At 43.8% G+C, this 23528-nt stretch overlaps 1 protein-coding gene across 1 annotated transcript; it reads right to left on the bottom strand.

Moving 5' to 3' along the window:
* Positions 1–11669: 11669 nt before the first annotated feature.
* Positions 11670–23310, bottom strand: PROX2 (prospero homeobox 2). The gene is made up of 4 exons (XM_064571363.1): positions 19073–23310; positions 15078–15185; positions 13645–13839; positions 11670–12186 (listed from the first exon to the last, which is right to left on the bottom strand). Exons 1-4 carry the CDS (start codon positions 20396–20398, stop codon positions 12001–12003), a joined length of 1815 nt encoding a protein of 604 aa, XP_064427433.1. The 5' UTR covers positions 20399–23310; the 3' UTR covers positions 11670–12000.
* Between the last annotated feature and the right edge of the window lie 218 nt (positions 23311–23528).

Raw genomic sequence — 23528 nt, forward strand, 5'->3', positions numbered from 1 at the left:
AAATGAAAGAGGGGACATCACTAAAGAGCCCATAGACGTTAAAAGGATAGCAAATGAATACTATGAACAACTCTGCCCACAAATTTGATAACCTAGATGAAATAGACCAGTTACATGAAAGACACCAAAACTCATAAAAGAAAAAAAGACAATTTGAATAGGTCTGTATCTATTAAAGAAATCAAATCAATACTTACCAACCTTCAAAAACAAAAAGCACCAGGCCTAGATGGGTTTACTGGGATTTCTATCAAACACTTTAGGAAGAAATTATACCAATTTCCTATGATCACTTTCAGAAGATGGAAGCAAAGGGAATATTCCCTAACTCATTCTGTGAGGCCATCATTCTCCTGATTATCAAAACCAAAGACATTACAAGAAAGGAAAACTGCAGACTACAGATTTCTCATGAACGTATATGCAAAAATCCCTAACAAAATATTAGCAAATTGAATCCAACAATGTATAAAAAGAATTATGCACCACGGCCAAGTGGGATGGTATGCAAGATATGATTCAACATTCAAAAATTAGTTCATGTTCATCACAACAGGCTAAAGAAGAAAAATCACATCATATAAATAGATATAAAAGAAACACTAGACAAAATCCAACACCCATTCATGATAAAAAAAAAAAAAAAAAAACCTTTAGTGAAATAGGAATAGAGGGGAACTTCCTTAACTTGATAAAGAATAACTATAAAAAACCTACAGCTAACATATTTCATCATATTTAATGGTGAGAAACTTGAAGCTTTCCTACTAAGATCAGGAACAAGGCAAAGATGTCCCTTCTCCACTGCTTTTCAAAATTGTATTGGAAGTCCTGGATAATGCAATAAGACAAGTAAAGGAAAGAAAAGATACGCAGATTGGAATGGAAGAAATAAAACTGCCTTTGTTTGCAGAAGATACTATCATTTATGTAGAAAATCCGAACGAATCAACAAACTCCTGGAACTAATATATATAGCAAGGTTACAGGATACAAGGTTAATATATAAAAGTCAATTGCTTCCCTATGTACCAGCAATAAACAAGTGAAACTTGAAATTTAAAACAATACCATTTATATTAGTACCCCTAACAACAAAATACTCATGTACAAATCTAACAAGATGTGTACAAGATCCATATTAGGAAAATTACAAAACTCTGATGAAAGAAATCGAAGAACTAAATAAATGCAGAGATAATCCATGTTCATGGATAGGAAGACTCAATATTGTCAAGATGTCAATTCTTCCCAAATTGATCTATAGATTCAATGCAATCCCAGTCAGAATCCCAGCAAGTTTTTTTGTGGATATTCACAAACTGATTCTAAAGTTTATAGGGAAAGGCAAGAGATCCAGGATAGCCAACACAATATTGAAAAAACAAAATTGAAGGACTGATGTTACCTGACTTCATGACTTACTATAGAGCTATAGTAATCAAGACAAAAACAGACAAAAAAGACAATAGGCATAAATAAAGGAAACAGAAATGAGATCCCAATGTAGACTCATATAAATATAATCAACTGATCTTTGATAAAAGAGCAAAAGCAATACAGTGGAGCAAAGACAGTATTTTTGTTAAAGATTTATTTATTTATTTATTTAAAGATTTATTTATTTGTTTGAGAGAGAGAGCACAGGCGGGGGGAGAAGCAGAGGAAGAGGGAGAAGCAGACTCCCTGCTGAGCAGGGAGCCTGATATGGAACTCTATCCCAGGACCCCAGGATCATGATCTGACCTGAAGGTAGACACTTAACCAACTGAGCCACCCAGGTGCCCGCAAAGATAGTATTTTCAACAAATGGTGCCAGAACAACTGGACATCAATATGCAAATAAGTTGAATCTGGACACAGACGTTATACCCTTTACAAAAGTTAACTTAAAATGGATCATAGAACTAAGTGTAAAACGTAAAACTATAAAGCGCTTAGAAGATAACATAGGAGGAGTAAACCTAAATGACTTTGAGTTTGGTGGTGATTTTTTAGATCACCAAAGACAACCCATGAAAGAAAAAATTGATAGGTTGGACTTGATTCAAATTAAAATTTCTCTATGAAAGACACTTTCAAGAGAATTAAAAGACAGGCCACAGACTGGGAGAAAATATGTGCAAAATACATATCTGATAAAGGACTATTATCCAAAATATACAAAGAACTCTTAAAACTCAAGAATAGGAAAACCCAACTTAAAATTGGCCAAAGAATTTAACATATCAGTCATCAAAAAGATATACAGTTGGCAAATAAGCATATGAAAGATGCTTCATATCATATGTCTCCAGGGAAATGCAAATGAAATCAACACATATACCATTAGAATGTCCAAAATCTAGATCATCGATGACACCAAATGCTGGTATGGATGGGCAGCAATAGGAACTCTTATTCATTGCTGATAAGAATGCAACGTGGATACTTCCACTCTGGAAGACAGTTTGGCAGTTTCTTAGAAAAATAAACATATTCTTACCATATAATCCAGGAATCACACTCCTTGGTATTTACCTAAGGGAGATGAAAACTATGGCTATACAGTAACCTGAACATGGATGTTTATAGCAGCTCTATTCATAATTGCCAAAATTTGGAAGTAACCAAGATGTCTTTAAGTTGGTGAAAGGATAAGTAAACTGTGGTACATCCAAACAATGGGATATTACTCAACACTAAAAAGAAATGAGCTGTCAAGCCATCAAAAGACATGGAAGAAACTTAAATGCATATTAATAAATGAAAGAAGAATCACACACTACACATTATTTAATCCCAACTATATGACATAGTGGAAAATGTCAACATTCTGGAAAAGGCAACACTATGAGGACCTTAGAGATTAGTTGTTGTTAGGGATTAGTTAGAAGGGAGAGGTTTTTAGGGCAGTGAAACTACTCTGTATGATACTGTAATGGTGGGTACGTGTCATTTACACTTGTTCAAACTCAGAATGTACAGCACCAAGAGTGAACCCTAAGGAAGACTATGGACTTGGAGTGATGCTGATGTATCAATGTAGTTTCACCAGTTGTGACAAATACAGCACTCTGGTGGGGATGTTAATGAGGGAGCCTGTGCTTATATGGAGGCAGGTAATATATGGGAAATCTATGTATCTTCTGCTTGATTTTGCTGTGAACACGACTCAATCTTTTTTTTTTTTTTTTAAAGGATATACTTTGAGGATGTTCTGTTTTTGATAAGAGCCTTCTGCTTTCACTAGATGTGAATCTGAGTGTGTCGATAGGGACTCTCTGGAAGGCATTCCTAAAGTTTATTGTCAGGGAAGCGTATTGACTGTGGTGGCCTTAAACCAAGAGTTGGTAAGGTTCTAGTTGAATAATTGCTTAGATTCCATAAGCACTTGAACATAGGAGTACTCTCTATGTATGTGTGTTTGGAAGAACAGCGAAATATAAACAGCGCTCCATGTGAAAAGCTGTATGGTAGAGCAGTTAGTTATAAAGCTTTACATATAAGAATTACCTGGGGAATCTATTAAAACTCCCAAGGCTCAAGATACATATACCTTATACAATTAAGAGTCTAGAGGTAGGACTCAGGCATCAGTAATTAAAAAAAAAAAAAAGTTTTTTAAGTTTTTTTTTTAAGATTTTATTATTTGAGAGAGCACAAGCAGGGAGAGCGGCAGGCAGAGGGAGGAGAAGCGGACTCCCCATTGAGCAGGGAGCCTAATATGGGGCTTGATCCCAGGACCCTGGGATCATGACCGGAGCCAAAGGCAGATGCTTAACTGACTGACCCACCCAGGCGCCCCCTTAAGTTTTTTTTTAAGATTTTATTTATTTGAGGGAGAGCGAGCATGAGTGGGCAGAGGGGCAGAGGGAGAGGGAGAAGCAGACTCCTTGCTGAGCAGGGAGCCCAATGCAGGGCTCCATCCTGGGACCCTGAGATTGTGACCCAAGCCAAAGTCAGATACTTAACCAATTGAGCCATCCAGGCATCCCTTAAAGTTTATTTTTTTAGCAATGTCTACACCGAATGTGGGGCTTGAACTCATGATCCTGAGATGAAGAGTCATATGTTCTACTGACTGAGACAGCTAGGCACCCCCACATTGGTAATTTCTATTTTTATTTTTTAAATGTAAGTTAGCCCTAAAGATTTTATTATTATTTTTAAAGATTTTATTTATTTATTAGAGAGAGAGTACAGGCAGGTGGAGCAGCAGGCAGAGGGAGAGGGAGAAGCAGGCTCCCCACTGAGTGGAGAGTCCAATGCGGGGCTTGATGCAGGGTCCTAGCATCATGACCTGAGCCAAAGGCAGACGCTTAACTGGCTGAGCCATCCAGGTGCCTCCACATTGGTAATTTTAAAGCCCACCAGGTAGTTCCAGTGTGCAGCCAAGTTTGAGAACCAGAGGGCCAAAGGAGAAGTTTAATTTTATTCCATCTCCATCTAAAGGTAAGTTCAGTAATCATAATTTCCAAAGGCCCTGGTCTGTTAGTACTTGCAGGTGTGGAAGATGTTGGAGTTGTTGGAAGGATACTTGTTAATAACAGTAACAATTAATGAAACTCCTTAAGTGCAAAATAAAATCCATATAGCTTGAAAGTTAATGCAATTTCCAAAGGTGCTTGATAGACAAACAGTCGAGGCACATGGAGAATCTGGCTTCCTGGGAGCAAATTAAGCCAAGATTTAAATGTGAAACATATATGTGCCCCTGGGCCTGAAAACAAGCCACAACATTTCCAGTTGTGGTGAAGGTTCCTAACAATAGAAGTGAGTTGTGGTACAATGTTATTTAAACTGGAAAGTTTAGAGAAGATTGATTTATAGAGGAGTCATAGATGGGAGAAGACAAGTGCATTGGGTAGGCGGGACAAGCTATTTTTCTATGATTCTTCTGATTCCGAGGAGAGCAGAATTAGCTGATAGTTCTAATTATCTGTGTACGCAGAACAAAACCAAATAAACCCTAACAAAATGAAAATTGATATTTAATCAAGAAGGTAGAATGTATCTTATTAAATTAACCTGCTTTGGTATTTAAGATAATTAGTTATTTGTGGTTTTATTTTTATTTTTTTTTTAAGATTTTATTTATTTATTTGAGAGAGAGAGAATGAGAGACAGAGAGCATGAGAGGGAGGAGGGTCAGAGGGAGAAGCAGACTCCCCGCCGAGCAGGGAGCCCCATGCGGGACTCAATCCCGGGACTCCAGGATCATGACCTGAGCCGAAGGCAGTCACCTAACCAACTGAGCCACCCAGGCGCCCTATTTGTGGTTTTAAATGTCCTTATAAAAGCACTCATTTATGGTGGCGTGGACTTTTATTTGCTTCTTTCTTAGGAGACATCAGGCTTTCAGTAGAACTCTATCAAAGAGTCTGATTCTACACGGGTTGTGTGTGTGTGTGTGTTTTTTTTTTTTAACTTTGTATCTTGAAATAATTATAGATTCATAGGAAGTTACAAAAAAAAAAAGTTACATAGGATGCAGGGAAGTTCTCATGCATCCTTAACCAAGTCTGCCCCTATGGTAAAATCTATAAATCAGAGATGTCTCAAAACTAAGATATTGACATTGGAATACTCCACAGAGCTTACTCAGATTTTTAGTTTTAAAAGCACGTGTGTGTGTGTGTGTGCGTGCGTGTATGTGTGTGTGTGTGTCTGGTTCTGTGCAATGTTATCATGCATAGCTTCATGTAACACCACTGTAGTCAAGATACTGTGCTCCATGTGGGGTTTGAAGAACTATTAAGGGGTATGGAATGAATCACTTTGCTTGCAGTCTCATACCAGCTTGAGTTCAGGACTTCGTATGTTGGGGGACTACTGCTTTGTGGAGGTAGGTAGCTTAGTTTTTGCAACAGAAAGTGACTTTTTTAATGTAATCATCATTAAAGGTGTATTTATCAAGGACTGTGTTTTAAGGAGGTAAACCAACACTTCATGTGAAGGAAGTGAAATGATAAATTTATACGCCCAAACGTAAAAATCTGTTATTGGTCTTTATTTTGGGGGCAAATCCACCAATTCTGGCACAACAGCAATGGACTGAATGCTAGAAAGTTCCTTCTCTGCCAAGCTTTAGAACATCTGAGACTTGCTCAATAAATGGTGCATTTGTGTAGTTCCTGAAACAGAAGACTGCCCCCCGGAGAAATGCCCTGATGTGTTTGAAGTGAACAGGTATGATTCTGTAATAAAGAAATGGAAAGAGTCAATAGCATCTTCTCAGCACTGTCAATATATTAAACTCCGCCTCACTTGTGTTTTGTAGGTAACTGCTGTCTCCAAAGCTTAAGGATATATAATCCTATCTACCATTTACATGGCATGAAGATCTTAATTGTCTTTGCACCTAGTATATCAAAACTAAGGTGTTTAGGAATGTAAATTCTGTGTCATTAAACTTTTTGTTTCCAGGATTTGCTGATAAATCTACAATCTAGCAAAACTACTTATATGTGTGCTTTGTTCTAATACCTGTACCCCAGTCTTTCTTGGAAACTTATTTCTGACACCATTTTTAGCAAGAGTTCTAAAGGAGAGAAGAGTTCTGGAGTTGGTTGGTTGGAAAATTCTGGTTGGTCCAGTAAGCTCGGCTCTGATGAAGTAATGGGGTAGGTGATGAGAAATGAAGCGTCTAAACATCAAGATAGTAATCTTGGGCAAAAGCAGCTTTAGGGTATTTATAAAGAATACATGCCACCAGGCATAATTGTGGGGTTTTTGTTAGGGATTTAATATAGTAAGAATTCAGCAAAGCATCAAATTGGTAATCCCAATGTCTCATAACACTGGATTTGAAAAAGTCAATTTATTTAGGAACAGAGTAGCCAAAAAACATTAAGAGTCTTAAATATTCTGAAAAAGATAATCACCAACCCGCATTCATGAAAAAGCAGAGGAGGAAGGTCATCAACATTAACGACTATAAAATGAAAAAAAAAAAAAAAAACACAACAGAAAAGGGGCCAGATTATTTGCAATAAAGACGCAAGCTTACCTTTATGGAAATGTGATCCTGAACATAGATTTTAAACGTTAGGAGAGGGAAAACATGGTTGTGTCAGTATATGCTCCCCTTATAAACCCATCCAACTTTTTAAGGAGTGGAACACCTGCAAAGATGTTTTGAACAACTGTACAGGAGTTAATCAAGAAAATATTCAAGCCACACAGCCTATTCAATGGACATTGATACAGCCCCCAAAAACAGTTGTTAAAGATGGCAAGTTGAATAATTTTAGAAATACTGCATTAGTCACTAAGCTTATAGTTAAGAGGGTGTCAGACTGTAATGTATCAGCCTGTAAAAGACAAGCCTTTAGTAACCAACCAGCCAATAGCAATAGTAGTTATGTCAGGTGCCAAGTAGACACGTCAGCATAAGATTGTTATAGAGTAAATGAGGGAATGCATACAGACTTTATAGTACAAGGCTTTTTTAGCTGGATTTCCTTTCCCTCTCAGAAAACAGTAACATCTCAGTTTAAAGCTTAGTTTTGTGCTGTCACCACAGATATTTGTGCATTTTACTGCATGGTTATAATAAAAACAAAATTCAGAATATGTCTTATATCCATAACATCACACATCAGTGCCGTTCTTAAGCTAAGAATTCTTTTTCCACTGTAAAGCAGTGCAAATTCCTGGCTTTGCTAACAGTTCAGGACTGCTAAGTAATAATAGAAGCTAACATCATTCTGTGCACTAGGGATGGGCAGGAGAATTTCACGTGTATTATTTTACCTAAACCTTTGAACAGTACTGTGAAGTAGGTACTATTTTATTATCTCTATTTTACAGATGAGAAAGCTGAGGCCAAGAGAGTAACTTGCAGAGATCCATAGCTGGTAGGTACTTGAGCCTGGTTTCATCCGGGATGAAACCAGGCTCCAGGGCTCATGCACTTAACTGAAGTACTCTTCTTAAGAAAGGTATTGGTGGAGAGGAAAGTGAAGGGGTTGGGGTGGGGGGGTGACAGATCAGATCCCTGAGGATAAGGTGGGGAAAAGGTTAGGGTAGAGACAGCATTCTTGCCCAAAGCTAAATTTCCAGGCCAGAAGTGGTTATCAAGGAATAGGAGTCTGAGCCACAGAAGTCAGTAAATGGAGGGGAGGGGTGGTTCAAAGGGAAGACTAGGACCTGATGTGTGTTTGAGGGGTGACTGGAGAATTTGGAAATAACAAAGCAAGTCTGTGAGCATAAAGGGGTGAGATTGTGAGAAACTGAACAACCCGGAAGACTCTTGGTGAAGGAGGAGGCAGATTCCTCAGAGAGTGGGTAGATGTGTGAACTGGTAAGGCTTGGGGTAGATGTTCTCTTACTGTTTTCATTATGCCTACCTGCCCTCAGTGTTTCCTCAGACATTCCCTTCTTCTTCTGGAAACTAACATCTGGGGTTTGGGGGTTGTTGTGTTGTTGTTTTTATGACTGAGCATTCAACTCCTGCATACTTAGATTTGTATAGTCTGGGAGAGTTCCTTCTTGGTCGATAGGAACTGTGCACCCCTGAAAAATACTCATGAATTATCTTTTTCCACAGGTGAGCACTATACATATTTTGTAATTGTAAGTATCATCTACCTCAGAGATACACCATGTATTATTAATACTCTGAAATAGATAATCAGAGCTGATTCTTTACAGTGTGTGTTATATATACTTAAATCTGACCAAGAATATTTTTATACTTTCATGAGAAGTATTATATTTGCTCTATTTTCACAAGCTTATGTTCTCCCCAAAGCATCAAGCCCAGAAACAATTGTTAAGAATTGTAGAGCACTCCTTGAATTTAAATGTGCATAATTTAATCATCAGCCTGATAGAACTGTAACTTATTTTAGCCAACCTATTCTTTATCTCTGTCCTACCCATCCCTCTTTCATTATTGTTTTTTTATTTTCTCAGTCCTGAGAAAATGATCTTGCATTATGTGACATCTATGCAAATGCCTAATAGAGTGTGTATAAAAAACATCAAAGGGTTTTTAAAATTTCTATTTTGTTTTGAATGCATGTAACATGAAACTTTTGATCTACTTTACAGAGCAAAGAGTCAAAACTATAAAGAAAAGAGCTAGAATCAAAGACTATGAAAATCTAGAATATATAGGACTTTAGGAAACTCGTTACCATAATTTTAGCTAATTTTATAAGGATTTTAAAAGAAATATTTTCTAAAGGTACATATAAAGTTATGCCATAGAAGTCTTATTTTAAATTATTTTTTCTGATGATTCTGTATTTTGTTACTAAAAACAAAGACAGGGGTTTTTTTTAGAGTGGACCCGCGGACCTCCATAAAGTGAAGGGGCTGAGGTGCAGAACCTTATTAAAGAGGGCTTTGTTCCCTCAGCCCTGTATGCTTTGGCCTTCCTTGGATGGAAAGGAAACAGTTCAGGCACCGTCCATATGCCCAGGAAGTGCCTTTGTCCCCACTGTGCAGATCTAGTTTGGAGCTGTGTATATATATGAAGCCATGTTTGCAATAAGGTTCCTAGTGAACCTTTTCCTGCATGCAATAGCCAACTAACTACCTGCTTTTATTCACTAATTGGGCATTAACTCCCTAATAGTGCCATCGTCATAAACCACAGTCCAGGTCCTTCTGTCTACCATCGAAGGATTAGACAATTATGCAGTGTTTGACCAGACTTTGAAAATGTCTAATTTGGGAGAAAATAGTGCCCACATATACCTTAGTGGAAAGAATGGCCAGATCTTTGGTAATGTTATGACAGCTAAAAGAACTTAACAACCAGCTCAGAATGTGTTCCCAACAGAGAAATACTTGGTAGAAACAAAAATATAAAAAAATTATAATTCTTGTGTTGGCAGAGCATGTATATTTATACATTCTTCTGTGTTTAGGTCAGTGGTTAGAGAACACTTCCGGAAGGACTGTAGTACACAAATGTTTTCAATTTGAGCTTGTACATTTCATCTAATTGGTCCCTGGGACAAGGTTCACTGCCCTGGAGGTGGCTTAGTTTAATCTTTCAAGCACACGCTAATGAATTTCAGGTTTGGGACAGAAAATGGCTGCTCTGTATCAGACAATCATGTGAACTTGGAATTGTTTCCCAGGAATATCTTCAAGAGCTATGTAATAGCACGCTGGATAGTGGGTTCTTCTGCCATCTCCAACCATAGATAACTGCCCTTGCTCAGGATACTCAGTGCTCGCCTACTTCTAAACTTAGGTTTGGAGATTGCTTCATTTTTGAAGGGAACATTGTGGGAGAAAATATGGCAAAGATCGTCTCAGTGCAACTGGATATATTGAAGGACATTTACAAATAACCTTAAAGCAACCTGAAACGATTGGTTTGGGCTGAATCCATCTGTTTTGGTTTTCTTCTCAGCTGTTTGAAGTAGGAGAAAATTCAAAAGAAAGTCATTTTTCATACCTTTTTATATTGATACATCTAGCAATAATTTAGGGATTTTTATTGCCTCTGATCCAGCCCACCCAAAAAGTCAAGGAAGTGGGGGTAGTTGAATATAGAAACTTGTTTTATGTAGATGGGGAAGAAGTAAGCTAAAGAAGTCACAGACATCCCTTAATCAGAATGACAGGCCCTGAGCTCTGTGTGGCCCCCCCAGCCTGCACACCTTTGCAGTGCTTACAAGACGTGGCCCTGACCAGTGTAGAAGACAGATGCAGTTACTCAGCTTGGCACAGGTCTTGCCTATACGCTCAGAGTAAGTCACAATTTGTGTTGAGCCAGTAGGGGAAGAAAAAATGTTGATTTCATGAATTCCTTAATCTGGAAGGTGACCATGGCCTGTGGTTTTCTTATGGAGTGGGACAATTTCTCTTTCTGTGTGTGATGCTGCGTTCCTCCCAGTGATGCCATTCATCATCTGTGAGACTCTGCACAGGCTGTGCCAGTGGACTGTCTGGACCTCAGTTCCCTCCTTCCTAACTTCAGCATGGTGGGCCAGATAATTCCCTGAGGCCCCTTCCAGCTTCCAAGTCTGAAGTTTAGTTTCTTCTGCACATTAAGAGGTTGGGGCATCAATTGCACTGATCTTCTAGAGCCTAGTTGGGTTGTCCCGCTGATAAACCCCCAGCAGATGAATGAATGAACAGCAACACTCAAGTCCGGCAGCAAGTTTGCTTTGGGCATGCTGGCATGATCAGTGGAAATCCTGGGTGATGAAGCATTCCTGAGTACTAGGCAGGGGGAGTCAGATGACAGTGCCCCATCAGGGCTGGATGCTTCCTGGGGACGGTGGCCTGTTTGAGATCACGAAAAGCAGCAGGAGGTGGTCCCACATGTAGTCTGGCATCAGAAGGGCTTAGGTTCCTCCATGTTCCTGACCATCCCTGCTGAGTTTCCAAACGCCTTAGCCTTATACTCTGGCAGGTTACCTCACAGTTCTCAAACTTGGGTTTGGTTATTTTTCAAATGAAGAGAATATCTACTTTTGAGAGTGAAAAGCTTAAAGGTAATGTATTTGAAAGTGTCTAGCAAAGTGGAGCTCGATAAATAGGTAACGAAAACCAGCAATTTGTAAAAAAAAAATAAAACACACGCACGCACACACACACACACACGAGATAACTTTATCTGAAAGCCAAGGGGAGAGAAAACTAACATTTGTGTAGTGAGTAACAGTTCATAGAGTACTTTAGGACAGAGTATCTTTTAATCCTCACAACCTGGCTTTACAGATACAGAGATGCTGGCAAGTTCCCAGGGTCACAATACATGGAAACAGTGGAGTGGAGATTTAAGTTCTGATTCCAAACTGTGTGTCCCTTTTATAATATGCTACCAACACACCAGTATGTTTGGTTGATATGTTTTATAGTTAGGATTAAGACTCTGAGGATTCTGAAAAAGGAAATAAATGATCAGAAGTGGGTAATAGTCCCTATGTGGTGGGGGAGGGGGGATAGTTTCTCCTTATGCCCTTTTTCTACGACTACAGCTGTACTGACTGCCATTTAAGACAAACCTAGGAAACCCTGGCCAGTTGCTCCTCACTTTGTGGGATCTTAATTCTGAAACAGCTCCTGGGGATAGCTGGAAGATTTGAATATCTCTGGGATATCACTGTCCAGTTTCGAAATAATTTTATAAATGGGTTTCTTCCAGGAAGGATCTGAGTCTTTGCCCGCGGAGACAGCCCTGAAGAACTCCTGCAACGTCAAGCTGGCAATTTCCAAGAAGCAGTCAGGGACCTGCATTCCCAAAGAGACCCAAGAGAAAGAAAAGACATGAGGCCGAGGAGCCCTGGCGCCGTGCAGACCTCGATGTTGCCTGTTCCTTTGGTAGTGGGCTGATAAAAGCATCTCTACTCTCCTGGCTCTCGATTTCTGCAGCCCTAAGAATCCCCTGCTCTCTCATCAAATACAAACTTTAAGATGATGGTACCCATGAGACAGTCCTGGGAAAAAGCATATTAGGGACACTCCCTTTGTAGGAAAAGCTGAATCTACTAATGGTGATGTTTTTAATAAGTGGGAAACTCTGACTCCGATTGAAATTAAATTTGTGGTTCGAAGGAGGTCTTTAGTATTCTTTTCCTTAGTGCCTAATGTGGAAAGGCAGGCCCCAAAGTTTACAACTGTTGTACCTCATCCCACCATCTTTTGGGGTTGGATCCAAAAGACTTGGAATCATTCCTGCCTCCAAAGCCAAGCACGAGGTGGAAGGGGGACTCAAGAATATGTTCCAGGACCTCACTCAGACTGGCACCATAAATGATGGGGAGTCCCACAGGTCCTCCAAATCCAGCCTGGCCCACAGCTTGCCACCACTGCATGCCACATGACCACCCCACGTGGACAGATGTGGCAGCCCTGCCCCATCCACACACCCTGACCCCACGAGCCTCAGAAAGGAAGCTCAGGTTTCCAGACATATTCTGACAGAACATCTGGAAGATGCCAACAGTTCTTCCCTTTCTTGGAGGCATCTGGGTCAAGTGAGAAAGGCAAGGAGAGGGGAAGTGTAGTCAGTGAACCGCAGAACGGGACGCCAGCCCAGTAGAGCTGTCAGCTGCACACAAGGAAATGCGTGTCTGGATTAGGAGTAATCACCTATGACACCTAGGCCACTTGCTCACACTTTACTGATGCTTTACCTCTAAGGTGCCACCAGTGTGCCTTCACAGAGACCCTGGAAGGATGGAGAAGCTTGAATACTGTTTATTCAGTATTTCAAGAAAGGATCTGAGGTGACTTGCCATGAAAAGCCCACAAATAAAACTGTTCAAGTGAGAACAAAGAACCAAATGATGACACAAACAGAAATTATAAAGAAAACGGAGGCCAAGTCTAGGTGCTACAACAGCCGGGCATTTAGTTGTGTGCCTCCTAGCACTAAGGGGAAAAGGGCAGCAAGCTATGGAATTTTCCTTTTCCTTGCAGAGTATTAGATCTAAAATGGCACAACATCTGGTCAACTTCTGTTTCAGTTTCAGAATGCAGACTGGCTGTATATTCATCTTGTGACATCCACCTGTTGCCTCAGAGAAGGCGTTCAGTCTCGTCTTTGTGGGTGGTACAGACATTGGCCCCAGGCTGCCCTGGCTCTCAGCAACTCAAGGACAGACACAGAAGGGGATCTTTTCTAAAACTCAATCACGAAGGGAAGGCACTCATCAGACCTCATGGGACCCAAGTACACGGTCTTACCTCAAAATCATTTCCCTTGTTATAGTGCATATTGAGAGCTCGGAAAAGTTCTGAGTCGCGGAGTACCATCAGCATCTTGGGATTCGTGACACCATCTGAAATCGCTTGCCGGGCAAATTTCTCCATTTGGATGTAATAAAATTCACGAAAGTTGCTGAACCACTTGATCATCTGGGAGGTTATGCAGCGGTTGAACTGTACAAACAACAGGGTCCATCAGGTCAGACGTCTGCCATGGGGTGTTCAGAGTCAGAACTGGCAGCTTCCGGTTCAACATAGGGCTTAATAAGGATGGCTTCAACCACCATTAAAAAGGGCTTTCCTTTTTTGGGCGGGGGCGGGGGGGGTAGGCAGGGCAGAGGAAGACAGAGAATCTTAAGCAGGCTCCACGCCCAGCACGGAGCCTGACCCCGGGCTCAGTCTCACAACCCTGAGATCATGACCTGAGCTGAAATCAAGAGTCGGATGCTTAAACTGATTGAGCCACATAGGTGCCCCAAAAAGGGCTTTCTTTAAAAAAGAAGCCACACCTGTTTTCCTAGCCTATTCACTTACACACAGAAAAATCTCAATTAGCTATGATGTCTATTAGAAAATATTGTTTTTGATATACTGGATTTATGACTTTGTTTTTAACCCATGAAATGCCTTCCGTGGTGTCTAGTGTGACTTTGGTAGGGTCTGGGGTCAAGGTCAGATGCTTCTGCTGCACCTGGGCAGATTACATGGCAGCCCCAGAGCCTTCTGCCAGGTCGAGGGCAAAAGGAAGGCCTAAGGGTGTAGAGTAGAGAGCAGTTCATTGCCACCCTGGAGTTGCAGAATGAATTGAAATCTGAGTGTGGTGCAGGGGTCAACTGAGCAACTGAATATGAGGGAAAGATCTGGAAAACACAAAGATGTCGATACAAAGTATTAGCCACCCTATCCCAACAGCCAGGGTAGAGGAGGTCATCAGAAACTTTACGGGAACAGGTAAGGTCTGGTTCCAATCATCAGAGCTTGACTTTCTTTATTGTCACGCTTGATCTCTATGCACCTTCAGTCAGTTTTGAAATACAGCACTTTGAATATAAACAGGACAGTGTCCGACTCTTTATATATTCTTTCTTTTTCATGGTCTCCCCAGCAGAGACAAAACACTAGGCCAAAGGTGCCGTTTACTAATGTTTCCCTCTCCCTGCCACCTTCCCTCCCCGTGTGTTTCTGGGTATATCTACAGCTCAAAAGCTTAAAATTCAGATACCCAACCTTTGTGGCCCAAAGTTATTCATGCAGAGTCTCAGCCCAAAACTGGAAATTGTACTGATGCCATCAGCAACACGAAGGGGACCTGACGTGCACATATGATGACCTAGGACTTGCCTCTCGCTGGCCAAAACCCACTGCCTCTTGGGAGTTTTGCAGATGCTTTCAGAGGTGAAGAATGACTTTACCTGGACATCGGGGAAGTAAGCCTTCAGGAGGTTGGAGCTGGGGTAGCGTGTGAAGAAAAACATCAGTTTGGCCTTCTTCAAGTGACCAGGATTTAGGCCCTCCTGGATTTATCTCAGTGTCAAGGAAAATTAACACCAGTTTATCAAATAATTGTATCAATTTATCCAAAAATGAATTGTCCTGTTCCTTATGGTTTCTATTTTATTTTTTCTAGCTGAATGGTGTATTAATTCCATTTTTCTGTCTCTAGCAAGTGTGATCAGATAAGCTTTTTCTTAGGGCACCTGGCTGGCTCAGTCAGTAGAACATGTGACTCTTGATCTTGAGGTCTTGAGTTCAAGACCCCTGTTGGGCCTAGAGCTTACTGAAAAAACTAAAAAAAAAAAAAAAAAAAGCTTTTTCCAGATGCTGAATACCATAAGTGTACAGTAAATTTTCAGAATTTAAAAAACATTTGATGTGCAAATGTTCTCTGGCATATATGACATCAAATACAGTTTGTTGTGCTTTGTGCACTTTCAGAATAGAATGGGAAGAGATGGCAGGTCTGTCCCAGATTTCAAAACTCCATGGAGATATTTCCTTCCCCTTCTCTGCCTCAGTTTCCCCATCTGTAAAATGAGATGAGCTGACCAGATGGTCCCCATTCTATTCTCATAGCTCCCTTGGCAGTGTTCAAGCCAACAAGCCCCTAACCAGCCTGAGTGCCGGATCACAGTTTGCTTGGGCTCAGGAAGCTTGATCATCTCGGTTGTGCCTGCTCCCCGTGTGCCCGGCAGAACTCTCCCTCACCCCTCCCAGCTTGGCTCGGACACCCCTCCTCTGTGACATACTTCCTTGCTGAATTAGGCCTTCCTTACCCCAGGCTATCAAGGCTCTTTGTACAAACCTCTGTTGTAGCAATGACCTTACTGGAAGTTTTACTGCATGTTTGTCTCCCCAGTTAGACTGTGAGCTCCTTGAGGCCAAGGACCTTGTCTTTTCATCTTTGTATTCCTCGTGTCTAGCCCGGTGCTAGGAACATAGTAGGTGCTCAATAAATGATTGTTGGCTGAAAGAATGAATGAGTGATTAGATGGTCGGCCTGAATCCATGATATTCCAACCCGTACTTCACCTGAGAACAGACCGCTTCTCCTCTAGTAAGAGCAGGGTGCTGTGGTGTGACTGCCTGGCACCAGCATGGGAGGAAAGTCAGAGCCCATAGCATTCCCAGGGACAGTCCTGGGGCTGGGTGGGAAGCCTTACACAGAGTAACCTTGGAGTTCAGGTCAGAGAGCTGTACCTTTAGGACAATTAAGACTCCTCAGCAGCACGTATCAGTTTAGCCAAAGGAGACCAAGCCAAATGATTACAGTTATAACCAGCCCTGGCACCCAGGCTGCTGCCCAGAGGACCCCTGCCCTTGCCTCCTTGGGCCCACTTCTTACCCTTCTTAAAGGTTCACAAATGCTGTGGAAAGAAGACTGGATTTAGAAGTTCAAAGACCCAGTTTCAGACACTGATTTTGCCACCTATTAGGGGCAAGCCACTTACCTTCTCTGGGCCTCATTTCTTAAAATGTAAGCGTAGTAGTTAAAGCTTGTGCTTGGCAGTCAGGTCCTGGGTTTGCATCCTGGCTCCACATGTGTCTGTCTTGTGACTTTTGGCAAATTAGTTTTCTTCTCTGTCCCTGCCTCTCAGATACCTGATCTAGAGTGGAGGCCTGAAGACGGTGAGGTCACACAGGCCCACAACCCCTTCCCTGAAACGCTGGGCCAAAGGGGCTTCAGATTTCAGAATTTGTTATTTTATAATGGCCACATGGTGCATCTACCATATGTTAGTTAACGGCCAGAGCAGGGGCTGTGGCAGCAGTCCGTAATCCAACACACTCGTATTTCCATAGCCAAGTGGACGGCTATTTACACTAAGTGGGATAGTCGATAAATAGCCTCCAATCAGGGCAGGGCAGGTTTTGCCACCGAAAACGTTCCCATCAGCCTTCGGGGGAAGAAATCACAGGGATTTTCAGAGCTCTTGAGTCTCAGAATTGTGGCTAAGAGGTGGTGGACTGATACCCGGGAACTGGGGCTTCCCTGCCGGCCACGCGGAAGGTGCGCAGCGCATCAGGTGCTGCCCCCTACTGCCTGGTCACCGCACCTGCTCTGCCTGTTGGCCGGATGTCGTATGAACGTGAACGTGCTTTTACGCTTCTTAGTAGCTTGCTCTTAGCGGCTGTCATTGCCCACAGGAGCACATCTCTAATGCTGGAGTGTAGGCAACAGGAATGAGGGACTAGCTGGGGAACCAGGATGCTGCCTGGGGGCCCCAAATCACTGCACGCAGCCAGCCCTGTGGGTGGGCCTCCAGACCTCCCAAAGCTCTCTGAGTCCAGTCCTCATTTCACGGAGCAGGGCTACGCACACAGCAGGTGCCCGAGAAATATCAGCATGCTCCTGCCAAAGGAAGTATAGCGGAGAACCTTGGGGGACTGAGTCCCTTAGGTTCTTCCACCATTGCCCAACTTTAACCAAGTGGCCTCTTACCAGAGGTCCAGACAGGTAGCCTTTGTCACACAGGGCGTTTTCCTGACGATCTGTCTCTACACCTCCAAGAAGATTTCCTACTGCCTGAGAAGCAGTAGTGTCCCCTGAGGTGTTCTTGGCCTTGGTTTTATAGCTGCTGCCTGCCGGCCGGCCTCAATTTCCCTCCCCCCTCCACCCCGTGCCCAAGCTTTAGGGGTGTTTCCAACACCTGTGACCAGAAGAGGGCGCTCCTAGCCTTTAGGACACAAGGGCCCACCCCGTCCTGCCGCCCTTCATACAGCTTCCCCGGCAAAGGACACCACTGTTCACACCTGGATAGGCAGGTGTGACCTCTGGAGACTCAGTTATAGGCTGCCCATGAGAAGGAGCAGCATGAGCTCCGCTCGCTAAAAAAGCAACATCCAAACTAATGTTGTCAGGAACTTTAGTCTTGCAAGGATGCTTGTTGGAAGAGGATCTTTGGTCATGTGCGTTTGAGGCTGCAGACCTTCTCCTCTTAGAGCTTCACATAGGACATCAGCATGTTAAAGGCTCTGAGAGTCTCCAGATCAAACTACCCAGTAGTAGAAATAACCGGTATTTAATAACCAGTATTTAAATAACCAGTAGAAATAATCTAGTATTTACCCAAGCTGCTTTTTTCCTAACTTAACAAACATTAATATCCTGAGGGAGAGTTACTCTGGGCAACACTATTTGAGAGACTGGGGTCTGCCTGAGGATTGCAGTAAATTCCAGATCACTACAGACCTGCCTGGGCCCCTCAGCCTTCCCCATGGGGGCCTCCCCCTTTAGATTCCCAGCCCCCAAGCTCTAGTCCTCTCAGCTGCAGCTTAGAAGCTGTTCCTCAGACTAAAGGCTTCTTACCGCTCCCAGATGCCTCTTGGGTCTAGTCCCTCAGGAAAGCCTCCTCTCTTCCATTTGCCTCAGAAGTTTCTGGTCCCTCATGGCTTCCCCGTGAATTACCTGGACAACCTAGGAGGATCCAGAGGCTTTTTTGCCTGCGGAGCCAAGAGACTGGGGAGCCATGCTTCAGATGAGGTCATTCCTTTGACCCTCTCTGCCTAGGTATACAGGCCACTGACAACCAAGTTATGGGGTTTTTCCTTCCATGGGGTACTTATCATATTTTGGAAGCCCCTTTGAATTTACAAACAAACAAAACTCTTCCAGACCCAAAGGAAAAAGTCAGTAGTGGTAGAATCCAGTGTGTCACAGAAGAAGGTAAAAAGAAGGTAAAGAACCTTTCCAGCATCCTTAAATCCCAGAACGTGGCCACCACCTTGTTAGAACCTCATAACTATGAGCCACAGGGAAGGAGGGCCTGGGAGCAACATTAAGAAGTCCATGAGGAAAGCAAAGTGATTTAATGCCATGGAGTTATTTGTCCCCGCCTCCCCTCACCTTCCAGACTTCCCATTTCTCTGGGCTGTGGCGGTGAGAACTTCAGTTACCAGTAAAGGATATGTGGACTGAAGGAAAAGGTCGCACATCGGGGGCGGCCTGCAGACCGCCCTGTTCCATCTTCACTGAGGGGAGAAGGGGCAGTCTTTCCAAAGGGCGGGGAGGGAAGGGCAAGGCATGCTGCTGCTGGCTCAGGACTGATGGTCGCAGTTTGACGGCTCCCCATGGTCGCAGAGCGGACTCTGAGGAGGGGTGACTTTGGGAAGAGGAGTCGTGGGGAAGGGTGATGCTCCAGTGACCACTGGGTCCGTGGCCCAGTAGCTGGCTAAGAATCTGATTTTCCTGGATGTGGGAAGGCGCAGTCAAAGGACAGTTTGCTGGGGGACCCTGATAGGATCTGGGGATCATCCTCAGAGAGGCAGGGTACCTAGGAGGATCCAGAGACTTGGCCAGTGATAGGGTTCGCAAGGGGACCGCAGTCTGTGGCTGGGCCCTCCTGGGCAAGGTGGCCAAAGGAAATCGATCTTTACAGGCACCTCTCTCAGGAGGTGAGGGCTCACTTCTCCCCTCTGGCACAAGCCCCTGGAAGCTTCTGCCCAGCTGAGTCAGGTGGCCTGATGGATCCAATAGTACCTTTTGTAATACTGAGTCCACAGCTTGGGACACTGCCCCGGTCAATTCTTTCCTCAGAATCTCCAGCAAAGCCCGCGCTCCACAAGGAAGGAACCTGGGCTCCTCAGACTGGTAGCCCGCCTCAGACGCTCTGTGTTTTTCCTCCCCGGAGAGGTCCCCACGGGAACCCTGGAAATGGTCACTGTCCATAGCCCAGGGCCTAGATCCATAGCCCTTCCTCTGCTTTACGCTCAGAGGGCCCTTGTCCGTCTCGGAGCCTCCTGGGTCCTGGGCTGTGTCCCTGGGCTCAGCAGCCTGCAGGATGTGCTTTTGTAAATGTCTTAGCTGTTGCTTCAGCTGATGGAGCTGTTCCCTTACCCGAGGGCCCCCTTTCCTGCTGCCATGGTCTCCGGCAGGGCCTGGCTTCAGGGGGCCTTGCTGCATGGGAAGGCTCTGCTTCCTCTTCCGCTCCCGGGCCTTCTCTGGGCAACAGGCACCATCCCTGGCTCGGGCATTGCCCGGGACCAGAGCCAGAGCGTGAGGAGAGAGGCACATGCCTTGGACGATGGTCTCCACCCTGGCCCTCTTTGCTTGGATGTTCTCATCCCAAAACCAGTCAGGGTCGGCAAAGCTGGAGCTGGGGCCCAGGCTCCAGGCAAAGGGGGAGTCTCTGCCCTTCTCTCGAGGGGCTGGGCTTCTCTCACCTTCCATACAGGGTTCTGCCAGGTGGGAGCAAGCCCGGGACAGAGGAGGAAGCAAGCCAGGGTTTGGATCCATCTCAGAGTTGTGGCTCCCTGAGGGAATCTCTTCTCCGAACGTCCTCAGCTGGAGGGGTACCCAGAGCGAGCTGAGGGTTCCTCCTCTGCACTCAGAAGGATCAGAAGCAGCTGTCAAGGATTCAGACTCCGTGATGCCAGAGCTTACAAACCTGAGCAGACTCTGGAATTAGAGACCGGAAGAAAACGATAGCATACGTGATTTTGAACAGTGCTTTTCAAACCTGAATGTGCAAACAAATCACCTAGAGATCTTATTACAATGCAGATCAGATTCGGCAGGTCTGGGGTAGGGCAGATTCTGTATCTCTAACCAGCTCCCCGGTGATGCTGTGCTGCTGGTTGGGATCCTACTATAAGAACATTCCTGAGGCACCTGGGTGGCTCAGTCAGTTGAGCATCTGCCTTCGGCTCAGGTCATGGTCCCAGGGCCCTGGGATCGAGCCCCGCATCGGGCTCCCTGCTCCGCGGGAAGCCTGCTTCTCCCTCTCCCTCTGTCTGCCGCTCCCTCGCTTGTGCTCTCTCTCTGTCAAATAAATAAATAAATAAATCTTAAAAAAAAAAAAAAAGGAACATTCCTAAGAGTGATCCTTCAGGGAGAAACTGCAAAGGGCAGTTTTACTAGGGCATAACCATAGAATAATAAAAATAAATGTAATAGCAGCAGTAACTGCACAACTGCCATTGGGCCAAGAACTTCACATCCGTGCCTAATTTAATTCTCATAACATCTCCCTGAGAATGTTGTCATTCTCATCTAAGAGATAAGAAAACAGGCTCAGAGAAGTTAGGTAACCTCCCCAAGTTCATACAACTAGTAAGTGACAGGCTGGAGTCCAAACAAGGTTTATCTGATTCAGAGTGACTTTCTTAGTGTCTACGCCACAACCCCCACCCCCAGGAACTTGTTAAAAATAGCAAATTCAGGAACCCCCACCAGTCCCGCACAATCAGAATCCCTCCATACTGGGACAGGGAACCTGCACTTGAAACCAGCAAACCAGAGCTTGAGAACCAGCTGTCCTGCTCCTGGAAGAATCGGATTATGCATTCATTTTCACGTTCAACAACTATTTATTAAGCACCCCCTATGCATCGGGCCTTTGAGCACTTGGAGAGACAGTGGTGAATCAGAGCAGCAGAATCCTGCTCTCATGGAGCTGGCTGCCTCCCAGGGGAAGAGGGAATGAACACGTCTATTTTCAGGTCGTGATACCTGTTATGAAGGAGAAGTGCGATAAGGGGTTGGAAGTTGGGATGAGGGTGTGGGAAGAAGCAGGGAGCTATTTTGGGAAAGCCTGCCTAAAGCTATTTCTTTCCCCCCACAAAGTATCAAAATACACTGTACTTTAACCAGGAGGCTTCAGATAGCAAGTTTAAGGCACTTGGAGTTTACAAAACATTTGTACATGCCACCTCATTGCACCTGGCGCCAAACTTGAGAATCAGTGTAATTCTCCCATTTTACAGGGGAGGACACCGAGGCTCAGTGAGGCTGAGAGTGGCTCTCAGTTACTAAGATCTCAAATCCTGGGGCGCCTGGGTGGCTCAGTCGTTAAGCATCTGCCTTCGGCTCAGGTCATGATCCCAGGGTCCTGGGATCGAGCCCCGTGTCGGGCTCCCTGCTCCGCGGGAAGCCTGCTTCTCCCTCTCCCACTCCCCCTCCTGGTGTTCCCTCTCCGCTGTGTCCCTCTCTGTCAAATAAATAAATAAAATCTAAAAAAAAAAAAAAAAAAATTAAAAAAAAAGATCTCAAATCCTTTGACACAATCACACTTTAGCGGCCACCCTGGAGATGGAAAGACCTGTACAAGAGACTGACTTCAGGGCACCCTGGTGGAGCAGTCGTTTAATTGTCTGACTCTTGGTTTTGGCTCAAGTCCTGATCTCATGAGATTGAGCCCTGCATTGGGCTCTACACTCAGTGCGGAGTCTGCTTAAGGCTTTCTCTCCTTCTCCCTCTGCCCCTCCCCTCTGTTCTCGCTCTCAAATCAATCAATAAATCTTTAAAAAAAGAAAAAGAGACTGACTTCTCTGTCAAGTGGATGCCTCCTTTCCTACAAGAGATAAATGAATTTCTTTCCTCCAGAAATTTCCACTCTCCTTTGCTTTGCTTGCACAAATGCTGGCAGGACAGAGTCTGCTTGTTTTCTTCCTACTCTCGATCTAAAGTTTACTTGGAGTTCTCTACCTCGGGCAAACCTTGGCTTTTCAGGAGCCTCTGGGTTCTTGTGTGGACGTGGCCACACCTCCACCTGGAGCTGCCGGGCGACCAGCAGAGATACCCGACAAGCTCCCCGGGAGCAATGCTGCTCCCACTGCCAAGGCGGAGGGTGGGAGGTGGTCCTGCCAAGCCATCACGAGGCAACTGGCACTGAAAGCGAGGCTCGTGGGTCAGAAGACGTAGAAGGTTTTTGCTTTGAGTAAGACATTTGTAAATTACTAAGATAAAATAGATGATTTGCCGAATTAATGTACATTTAAAAATGTATCGCTAAATTCATTCCAACAGTCTGGATGGTTTACCACCTCATGAAGAGAGACACGTTTCTTAACTTCCTGCAATCATTTGACAATGAATATATAGTATTTGTATAATATGAAAAAGTGATTTTTACATCAGCTCTTACCATCTGCTAGGCATCTCTGGGTCATTCATTAAGCACACATTGGCTGCTTTCTAACTAATAATGATCACTGAACTGGCAGAATTGATATTTTAACCAAGAGAGACTCGCAGTAATACAAACTGTATATATTTTCAGGTAAGTACCTTCCAAAAAGAAGAGGGGATTGGTTATGATTATTCTAACTGCTGAGTGAACATCTCCTGCTTAAATTCAACATTTTCAAGCCCAAACTCTATAGTTGCCCCTCTGCCTCACCTTGCATACTACTGATCTTGTTTAAGCTGGAAGCTGGGAAGTCTCCTTGACTCTCCCCAACTCCTCATCCTCAACAGTGATTTGGTTACCATGCCTGGTCATTTATGGCAAAAAATTGCTCTGGACTGCATCCCACCGTGCCTTTCCCACTTTCTTGATTCAGGGTCTCAACTTTTTACCTAGAGAATTATAATACCTCATGACTGGTCCCCCATCCTCTAGCCTCTCCTCACTCTGGTCCTTCTA

This window comes from Mirounga angustirostris, unplaced genomic scaffold (genome assembly GCF_029215605.1).
Source record: "Mirounga angustirostris isolate CCGP_5_RB_7025 unplaced genomic scaffold, mMirAng1.0.hap1 SCAF_9, whole genome shotgun sequence".
Taxonomy (NCBI): Eukaryota; Metazoa; Chordata; class Mammalia; order Carnivora; family Phocidae; genus Mirounga; species Mirounga angustirostris.